We start from the raw sequence: 10,272 nt of genomic DNA on the forward strand, positions 1-10,272 counted from the left end.
AAAAAAAGAAATCCCCACTTTGTTTCCAGAGATTTTACTCGCCTATCGAGAGCCAAATCACAGGCTTCCACAGGGTGATCAGAACAGCTCTTCCTCGGCTGCCAGGGTCAGCAGGATGGCCTTGCAGGTGTTCTCGAAGAGGGCAGCCCTGTTCTGGGCCTCCCCCTTCTTCACCCAGTGCCGGTAGGTCCTGAAGGCACAGGCGTCGATGAGCTTCCGGACGGGCTTCAGGGCGTAGGGGTCGCGCACCACCAGCTCCCTGGTGACCGCCTTCACCAGCCGGTACTGGTAGTAAATTCGGACTGAGGCCAGGACGGTCAGGCAGATCACCTGCAGCACAGGGGGACAGGCTGGAATCCCTGGGCACTCCCACAACACGGCCAGGTCGGCCCCAGCGTGTCCCACGCGGCCGCTTATCCGTGGGGAGGAGCTGGGAGAGAGCCCGGCTCCTGGCACGGGTGTTTAGCCCATGAGGGGCTGGCAGAGGGCATGGATTTGTGCCAGGGAATCATAGAATGGTTTGGGTTGGAAGGGACCTTAAAGCTCATCTTGTCCCAGCCCCCTGCAGTGGGCAGGGACACCTTCCACTAGACCAGGTTGCTCCAAGCCCTGGTCTTGAACACTTCCAGGGCTGCAGCATCCACAATTTCTCTGGGCAACCTGTGCCAGGGCCTCCCCACCCTCACAGAGAAGAATTTCTTCCTTATATCTAATCTAACCTTGCTCTCTGTCAGTGTGAAGCTATTCCCCCTTGTCCTGTCACTCCAGGCCCTTGTCCAAAGTCCCTCTCCAGCTCTCTTGGAGCCTCTTCAGGCACTGGAAGGGGCTCTGAGGTCTCCCTGGAGCCTTCTCTTGTCCAGACTTAACAACCCCATCTCTTATATGTTTTTTTTGGAAGAAGAGGCAAGTTTTTCCCTTCTCTTATTTAACCCCCATCCTGTGATAAAGCCCTTAGGAAGTACCAGCACGCTGAAGTGCTTGGATAGCAATCCTCACTCAGGCTGCCGCATCCTCCCAAAGCCCAGCTCCATCAGCCTTGCTGAACTCCCAGTTTCTCTCGGCTCAGCTGGGAAACCCCTCCTCCTGCTGGCAGCTCCCAAGCTCCTCCTCACCTTGAATTTCCGGAAGGGGCTGAAGTGCCGGACCTCCTCCGTGTCGTACTGCTGGAAGAAGGGGTGTGCCAGCGCCTGTCCAGCCGTGTACCGCTGCCGGGGGTCCACCACCAGGAACCGGGAGATCTGCAGGGGGACACCCGGATGTATCCCAGGTGTCTGCAACACCCCCCTCCACTCTGATTTTTCCTATCCCAAGCACCTACCAGGTCCTTGACGGTGTCGGAGCGGTCGTCCCACTCCGGGGAGCTGAACTGGTAGTCCCCGTTCATGATCATCCGCAGCATCAGCATCTGCTTGCGGTGCCAGAAGGGGGGGGAGCCGGCCAGCAAGGTGTACATGATCACCCCGGTGCTCCACCTGCAGGCAGCCCAAACTGAGCCTCCAGCCCCCCACATGGCACCTCAGCGGTGGCTACACTTGCCTTTGCCTCCCCGGAAAACCAGGAGGAAACTGCCCTGGGTGGTGTCAATGAGGGCGGATGAGCTGCTGCTGAGGCTTGTTAACTCTGAGGGGTGATGAGGAGCAGGGGCTGTCCTGCTGCTGGGGAGGGGTTTGAGCTGAGCTGATGTGGAGCTGCACCCTGGATGCTGCAGGACGAAGCTGAGAGATGGAGGTATTTGCCTTTCTTGGGTTTTTTAGGGGAAGGAGAGGATGTGGGAGGGTGGGATGCAGTGGTGCTCTCAGATGATCAGCAAAGTGTCCTGCCATGGCAGTTAACAGTGATATTTAAACTGGAAAGGGACTGAAACGCCCTGGTGTGTTTTGAGCTTGGTTACGGCTCTGACCACTGAGGACCTGAGCCTGAAGCCAGCAGAGATGGTGGCAAAGTTCCTGTGGGGCTCTGACAGGCTGTCCTGAGCTGGCTGCTCTCCCAGGGGCTGCCTCAGGTTCATGTATGTTTAAACAAGGTGTGTGATGTGTCTTGGAGCTCAGCTGAGTTGACTTTTATGAACAGAAAGTGTTGCTTTGCTTCCTCCCTGATGGGGCAAAGGCTGCTTCTCCCCCTGCTCTGTGCCTGACGTCCCTGGTCACCAGGACAACCCCTTGCAGCTGCCAGAGTTGTCATTTAACTCTTTTCAAACACTCTAATGGGTTTCTATTGGCACAACTCTGGCTGTGCCTCAAACCACGTGTGTTTTGGGAACAGCCCAAGGGGAGGTGTGGGGGCAGCGTCTCACTCACATATCGACCTCCTTCCCGTAGCCTTGGTGCTCGTCATCCATGGAGCACTGCAGGATCTCGGGGGCCAGGTATCCAGGTGTGCCACAGATCTCTGAGGAGACAGGGCAGAGCATCCCCCTGAGCCACCCAGGGGGTTTGTGCCACCCCCACCCACCCCTGAGCAGTCAATGAGGGGGAACTGGATCCCAGGTGGGATCTTTGCTGTGGGATGGTGCTCCCAGGAGTAACTGCAACTCAGAGGTGGCTTTTCTTGGTCAGTTATAGTGGCTAAAAAGCAAGTGAACAGAGGGATGGGGATGCTGCTGGGAGGGATTGCCTGTTGTTGGATCTGTGGCTCTTTGCAGGTACGAGTTGGGGGAAAAAATGTTGGGCAGTACATGGATGGGTAATGAGGATCAACTCATTGATGGAGGAAAAAAGACATGCAAAGAATAGGATGGTTTTCCTAAGGGGCAGCAACTTTTTCATGGCAAGGAGAGTGGTGTGGAGGCCAAGGGCATGCAGAACTCATGTGTGAGCAGGAGAGCACCCCAAGACCAGCACCAGTTTGCACCCATGGCAGAGACTGGCCCAAGGAGATAGTGGGGCTGGAAAAACTCCGCTGACTCCCATGGGCACTGCAACAACATTCTAGCATCACCCTCACCTTGCCATCCTCCTACCTTTGAGCTTCTCATTCTCGTTCAGCTGGCAGGAGAAGCCAAAATCTGTCAGCTTAATGTTCATGTCATCATCCAGGAGGATGTTCTCCGGCTTCAGGTCCCGGTGGACAATGTTGATGGAATGGAGGTACTGGATCACTTCCAGCAGCGCTCGCATGATCTTCCTGGGGATGGATGGCAACACGTGTCCTATCCCAAATGTACCACACTCCAGGGATGGGGATGGGGAGAGGGACACAGCACAGGAGCACAGCCTGGGGTGCTGTTTTGTCCATGGGTGCCGTGCTGGCTGCAAGGTTGTCCCTCAAGACCACACTGTGCTTTTGCAACATGATTTTCAGCCATCTGCCTCTGGCCTTACCTGGTTTCTTTCTCACTCAAGGTGACTTTCTCGGTGAGGTAGTCGAAGAGCTCCCCTCTCTTCATCCTGCACGAGGTGGGGGAAATAGAGTCAGGCAGTGGCTGAGCTGTAATGGCAAACCAGGGGTTGCTGCCCCTTAACAATCCAGGGCACCCATTGCACAAAATAAGCAGCTGACTTGTTAGTAAGAAGGGGTAAAAATGCCTTTATATATTTCTGTAAAACAATGGGTGGCAGGAGAAAAGGCTGTGTCTAGAGAGGGCAGGTTTTGGACAGAATCACAGTATTGTTAAGGTTGGAAAAGACCTCTAAGATCATCAAGTCCAACCATGAAAGATGGGACAGGGACGGGGCTCTCGCAGTGCCATCCCCCTCCACTGACATCCATCCCACTGCCCTGGCATCGAGAGCTGTGGCATCACAGACACCCTGGTCCCACTGAGCATATAAATAACCCACAGGGGTGCATGACAGCTCCCACCAAATGTTACAGGGAAACCTGAGCTGCTGACGGAGGGGAAACAGTGCTGGCAGCAAAGCTGCAATGAGCTGGCTCGATTCTACCTTAAGCAAGAGCTGGTTGTGTCCCAACTTTACCCTGTCTGGGCCATAAAAATCTGGGGCCAATCTGCAGAGAGGGAATGGGCCTGGGATGCTGGGCAAGCTGGTACTTACAGGTCAAACACCAAGAAGAAGAAGGTGCTGGATTCATAGCTGTCCTTCAGCTGGACTGCAATAAAACAGGGGGGCTGTGAGCACAGTGTAGAGCATGTTCCTGTCTGTTAACAGGCTAAAAGTGCTGATTTAATTGCTAATAGAATTAATGAAGAGTTGATCTGCACTAGTGTTTTGGCTGGGAGACAGCATGGGCACTGCTGGTGTGTGTGTCGAGGCAGAACAAACAACGCTCTGAGCAGGTGCCCTGTGTCGTGTTACGACCATCAGAGCTCTGACCTTCCAGGGATTTCATCCCTGAAACCCTTCCTGGGGGACACACTGGAGGATTAAACAGGGCAGAAAACCCCCTTGCCCTGACTTACTGACGTTGGGGTGGCCTGAGACCTTGCGGAGGATGTCGATCTCCTTGGTGGTGGCTTCCCGCAGCTCCTGCACCTCCTTGGGGGAGATGTTTCCCGCCGTGATGTCGATGATCTTCACGGCATATTCCTGCCTGGTGGTTTTGTGGATGCACCGACGGACGACGCTGCTCACCCCCCTGCCAGGGACAACACAGACAGGATGGGGGTTCCACTCCTGCCCACCCAACCCGACCCCACGGCCGTGCCATCGGCACCTGGGCCGCTCGGTATTTCATGCACGAGCGGGTCTCGCTCTGTCGCCCTGTCTCGGTGGGACAGGAGGTTTTTGAGCTGATGGAAAGTGCTGTTCCATGCTATTTTTAGCCCCATGCTGCTGTGGGCCCTGTTTGTATCAGATTCGCAGGGAACACTGTTCCTCTCGGGTACTGGAATGCGTGAAACCAAAACAAGCTGTTTGCCAAGAACAGGCTTTACCTGCCCAAAACCTCCTTCGGCTCATATTTTTCATAAAACTCCTTGGATGAGTTCCAGTCTGGTAGCTCTTCTTCCTTGGTCATCTCTGGCTCCTATCTGGCAGCACTCTGGGCTCGTCTGCAGGCACAAAGGGACTGCAAGGAGAAAAGAGTGAGGACAGGCACTGGCTGCCCCCGGGGCTGGGACCCTTGATGCCTTCTGGAGGAGAAAATACTGAGGAGGAAGGAGGAGGAGGAGGACAATCCTGGACCAAAGACCAACAGGATTATTTTTCTGGTTGGAAAAGCCAAGCTTTGCCCTTGGGACCTTGTGGAGATCCCACTGAGAACAGGAGAAATCCCACTGGATTCCCCCATAGCCTGGCTGTCCCAAGGGGCAGAACCAGCCTGGCTGGGGCAAGGCTTTGGGGAGCACTGCAGCACCTCAAAACCTGATCCCTTCCCCACACCCAGCTCACAGGGCAAGTAGCAACCTTCAGGATCATTACCCAATGCCAACACCACCCAAAGTCCCTTGCCAAGCGCTTTTTTTTCTTTCCTTTTTTTTTCCTTATTATTTTTAAGACGACAAAATTATCTTTGCCTGAGAACAAGGAGGAAAAAATAGTGTTTAAAGGGAGGGGAAAAGGACTAAGGAGGGAAAACACGTGGTGAGAGAGCCAGCGAAGCAGCAAGAGGGGCTCAGTGGGTCAGTGTGCAGGTGGGGAACTGAGTGCTGTGGGGTCAGTCAGGGCCAAGCCAGCATGAGGACAGCAGCTGAACAAGCTTCCTCAGCCACTTGTGTGCAGCTGCCAGCAGGCTCCAAAACTCCTGTAAGGCTCTTATCTCATTTCTTTTTCCTATTTCGGGGTTGGGTTTTTTTGCCGGAGGAGGAGCGGTTTGACAGTATTTTGGAAGGGGTGTGGGATATCATCAGTACTCCTGAGCCTTAATTTTTACTGGCTTTTCCCTTTAAGCTCTGGGAACTGGATGTTTTCAGCTTCTTTCTGTGCCCATACACGGAGTCCAAGCAATTAGGATGGAAAGCAGCTCTTACAAGCTTGGGCAGCAAAACTGTCACTTTGGGGTGACAGTTTGTTGCTGGGCAGGGGAGAGAGGCAGGAGATCCCCAGTACTGCAGGCTTTTCCTCACCCCCCCTCTCCAGGGCACTGGCATTTCTAAGTACATTTAAATCTCATTATCAGTGTGTATCTGTCCTGACCTGGTTGTAAAGACCGATGGGGTGTTTTGGGTGTCTGGCTGTTGCTGCTGGGAGTGATGTCTAACACGGGCTGTTCTAAACAGCCGTAAGTTCGACTTCATTTATAAAATTTTAGCCGTTGGAAATATTACAAGCAATGCCAAAGCAAGCCTGAGCTGGAATTATAAACGAGAGGCGGGATCAGGAAGTAGGGAAAATAAAATATCTCTGAGGTGGAGGAGAACCAACAACTTTGATTCTTTTTGAAGTGAAAAATCCACATCCCGGAGGGGTTGGTGTTGTGGGGAAGGGCTGGAGGTTGGGGGGGTGCATCCGTGGAGCACTGCCGGGAGAAGTGTGGGATCCATGTGCCGCCTTCTCCCGGGACGAGAGAGCCCGGGAGTTTGTGCATAACACCCTGGAATTATATAAGCAGCCGGTCCACGGCACTAACGGGATACGCTGGGACTGCAGGGAAGGGGCAAAGGGGGGAATTTTCTCTCTGGGGGAGACGCGCCGGGCATCGCCCCCCGCCCGCAGCTGCCACCGGGGAGGGGGTCCAAAGTTCGCCTCCATCGATAGCAAATAACGTGCAAATACCGACCGGGATAAACCTGGAAAGCTCAAGCTAAACTCAGCTTTTAGGCCGGTTTTTAGCGCTGGAGCTCCCCCTTCTCGCCCCCGGCCGAAAACCGGCTCCAGCAGCGCCGCCGACCCCCCTCCAAGGGAGACGGGGGGGTTTCTACCGCGACCCTCCCGCCGCCGCACCCGAGACAAATAAAAACGCTGAAAAAACAGGAGCTTTGCGGGGCAGAGACACCCACCCCACACACCGACACACCCCACCACCACACCACCAGCCCCTTTTCCGCCGCCCGAACGCGGCCGGTCCCCCCCGCCCCGGCGGGGCCTCACCTCGCTGAGGGCGGCCCGGGCTGGGCCCAGGCCTGGCGCCGGGAGCCGCCGCCGGAGCCGGGGCTCGCGGGATCCGAAGCGCCGGGATCCGAGCGCTCAGGGCCGGGATCCCGCGACGCTCCAGGGCCGCCCGCCGCCGCCCGGCCGCGGATAAAGCGCAGCGCGAGTTGGCACGGCGGGCGCCGGGCGGGCATGGCCGGGCAAGGGCGAGGGGGGGCCCGGGGGCCGCCCCGGAGCTTGCGGGACTTCCCGCCGCGCCGCCCGGTTTAATTAACCCTTGGGCGCCTGAGCCCCGCGGGGCCCCCGCGCCGCTCGCTCTCCGCCGGGGTGTTGCCCGTGCAGGCGGCTGCGGCATCCGGGATTCCCCCGGTGCGTGGCCAGGCCCGCCCGGGGGCAGCGCTGCGGGGATGGAAAGGGCGGGCGGGGGTGGGAGCGTGGAGTCGTGGAATTATCAGGGTGGGAAAGGAGCTTTGAAGTCATCCCGTCCAGCCGTGCACCCAGTAACCCCTAAACCACATCACGCAGCTCCTCTCGAACACCTCCAGGTATGGCGACTCCACCACCTCCCTGGGTAACCTGGTCCAAGGTGACCTGACCACCCCAACAATGAAAAAAGTTTTTATAGTATCTAATCTGAATTTCCCGTCTCATCTTAAGGCCATTTCCTCTCACAGCTTGGCCCAAACTGGTTTTATTTCTGTTGCACCTCGGAAGTGAGCTGGGAGCTTCATCAGCAGAGGCAAAGCTACTCGTGTCACCAGCCCTCATTCCTCTTGTGTGAGGTGACCCTTCCCCCAGGAGTTGGACTTGATGATTCTGATGGGTTCCTTCCAACTCAGTATTCTATGATTTTGAACACTGATTTAATCCTTTCACTTCCAGGAACTGCAGATGAGAAGCGAAGGGCTTTAGGAACAGGCAGAATATCCAGCAGCATAAAAGTGGTTCAGGAAAAACAGGTCATGCCATAAAAGGTATTTTTATCAGAAATTGCACTTTTCAGAGCAGGGTTATTGCCCACCACACTCCCATGTAGGAGTACACTCTATCCAGGGTTTACCAGAGAAGTGCAGCAAGGTGTTTACTCTGCAAGCTCCAAGGATTTGAGCAAGGCATGAGCTGGTTGCTCCCTCCGATGGAAAGAGGAGGGTTTGCATTTTGCACCAGTAAATACTCTTAAAATAGTGATGATTGTTATTCTTGGTTCACACAGCAGCACTGGCTTTGCCACCTGCCCGAGCCAGGCAGGAGGGAAAGGCCACAGGACCATCCTCTAATCTTTCAGCCCTCAGCTCCTGTCACAGGATGAAGGAAACACCTACAGCTTCTGTGTTACTGGGAACTGGAGTGTGATGCTCAGAATCCCTTGAATCTGAACACAGAGCTTGTTTTTAAGGTATACAGGAGGTTGCTGGAGGACTGACATCCACTGTGCAGAACAGTGTAGAGTCAGCCACAGCCTTCCCTGTCACTACCCATTTCCATCAGCAGAAATTGTCTGTGGGGTGCAAATGCTCAAGGAGGAGATACCTGGCAGGCAGAGGTAACCACTGAGCTACCAGCATTCCTAAACTCCTGCAGCTCCAGCCCTCTGGGCACCCTTGCTGGCAGCACAGCTGCCAAAATCAGTTCTCACCTCGTCACCCTTCCAGTTCAACTCCAACACTCAAACTCAACAAGCACAGATGGTACTTCTGGAGAGAGAAGTTTATTCATACACCATATCACATATATCCAATACAAGTAGCAAACCAGTGAACCCACATTAGCTCATTCTGCTTTTATTGTTCCTTCTTCCATTTTGTGCTAAATTAATCTGCGGCTGTTTGTTAAGTTGTATCACAGAGGCAGCTATGGCAGGATGAGTGTGAATATATGAACTAACAAGATATCAGACAGCTTTAAACTTTATTATTGAAGCTTTTTTTTTTTTTTCATTCATAGGTCAGTTCTTGAAAGATGGTCTTCAGCAGCCTTGTCCTGCAGGCTTAGGCCAAACCTGCAAGGTAAGGAGTTATGTCAGTAAGTTTTGGATCCCTGAATGGCAACTGGTTTTCCTTGTCATAAAGCAGATTTGCTAGGATTTGCTTCCCCTCATCCATTTGCTGGGACATGATGAACTGCAGACACCAGCAGAGCACCCTGGTGTGCAGCATCCCCACCCTCCCAGGTCAGGATGGTTTGGCTGTTGTCCTTCCTACAGGCTCACAGTGCCCTGCTGATTCTCCAAGTGTGCTGCTGCCACTTTCCCGTCAGCTTCAATCCATGCACCAGCACAAAACTTCAGGAATTCACCCCCTCTCCACCCCATCACCTCCAGCTACATGTACAGGACCAAAGCAGGAAGCCCAAGAGAACAGCAGCTGCTTTACCTGACTTTGGTGCACCTGCCATCACTCCCCATTCCTCACCAGACAGATCAAAACCCCAGGACATCATTCCCACAATAATTCTGCTGATTAGCCCATTTAGTAGTTTACTGTCAGCACTGCCTACTTACCATTAGCAAACCTGCACTGCTTCAGCACCTCGCTGAAGCCCTCACACAGCTTGAGGTCAGTCTGGTTCTGTGCACACTCCAGGAATTGTTTGATCTCGTACTGGCAAGGACCAGCCTGCTGCTGCTGCTGGGCAGCCTGAGCTGCCTGGGGCTCCTGAAACAGCACACAACCCTGTAAGGGCCCTTCCAAGAGCCCCAGCTCAAAGCCAAACCACCCCCGTGCTGCTGGCTGAGGTTTCTTCCCTGTGTTTTAGTGAAAATGTTGCTTTTTAAATGGGAAAAAATATAATGGGCTGAAGTACAAAGTAAGTTTCCAGCAGGGGCATGACACATTCAGAGTAGTTTTTTAAGTGAGAAACATTTGGGTGATTTTGGATATGCTCAGGTAACTCTGAATGGCATCTGGGCAAAAAAATGTCTGAGCAGCACAAAAAGGTCTTGCAATAGATCTTACCATCATCAGACCTGGAACATGGAAGTCCTGCCTGAATAAGGGGAACACTACAGTAGAAAACAACACCCTGCCACAAGCATACATCACTTGTGCATCCTTCTGAGCTACTTTCAAGATACTCGTGGTGAGTGTGGTGGTTATCTTGGAGATTCAATTTAACTACAGACTATATATGATTATATATATAGTCTATATACAGAGAGATTATAATTTTATACCCTAGCTGTGACTTGTGAGGTGTTTTATGTCACCAGCAACTACCTCAGCCCGTAGGCTGATCTGTCAAGGCACTAGCAGTGTCCCGCTGTGCTTTCCCTCACCTGGTAAGTGATATCGGGCCGAGCAGCCTCGTGGCCACTCCCTCCACTGAACCCTCCGGTGATGGCGTG

At 53.9% G+C, this 10,272-nt stretch overlaps 2 protein-coding genes across 2 annotated transcripts; both read right to left on the reverse strand.

The window, feature by feature from the left end:
- Positions 1-18: 18 nt before the first annotated feature.
- PHKG1 (phosphorylase kinase catalytic subunit gamma 1) lies at positions 19-6,975 on the reverse strand. Its single transcript, XM_018076779.2, has 10 exons — positions 6,930-6,975; positions 4,835-4,968; positions 4,361-4,536; positions 3,996-4,050; positions 3,321-3,386; positions 2,960-3,123; positions 2,298-2,388; positions 1,319-1,472; positions 1,113-1,238; positions 19-330 (listed from the first exon to the last, which is right to left on the reverse strand). Exons 2-10 carry the CDS (start codon positions 4,915-4,917, stop codon positions 79-81), a joined length of 1,167 nt encoding a protein of 388 aa, XP_017932268.1. The 5' UTR covers positions 4,918-4,968; positions 6,930-6,975; the 3' UTR covers positions 19-78.
- A 1,643-nt stretch (positions 6,976-8,618) lies between these two features.
- On the reverse strand, positions 8,619-10,272 carry CHCHD2 (coiled-coil-helix-coiled-coil-helix domain containing 2; the record flags this gene model as incomplete). The annotated part of the gene is made up of 3 exons (XM_018076819.2): positions 8,619-8,928; positions 9,430-9,583; positions 10,204-10,272. Coding segments are annotated over 3 exons (234 nt in total), but the record flags the coding sequence as incomplete, so codon positions are not given.

This window comes from Manacus vitellinus, unplaced genomic scaffold, assembly GCF_001715985.3.
Source record: "Manacus vitellinus isolate BGI_N305 unplaced genomic scaffold, ASM171598v3 scaffold_32_pilon, whole genome shotgun sequence".
Lineage (NCBI taxonomy): Eukaryota > Metazoa > Chordata > Aves > Passeriformes > Pipridae > Manacus > Manacus vitellinus.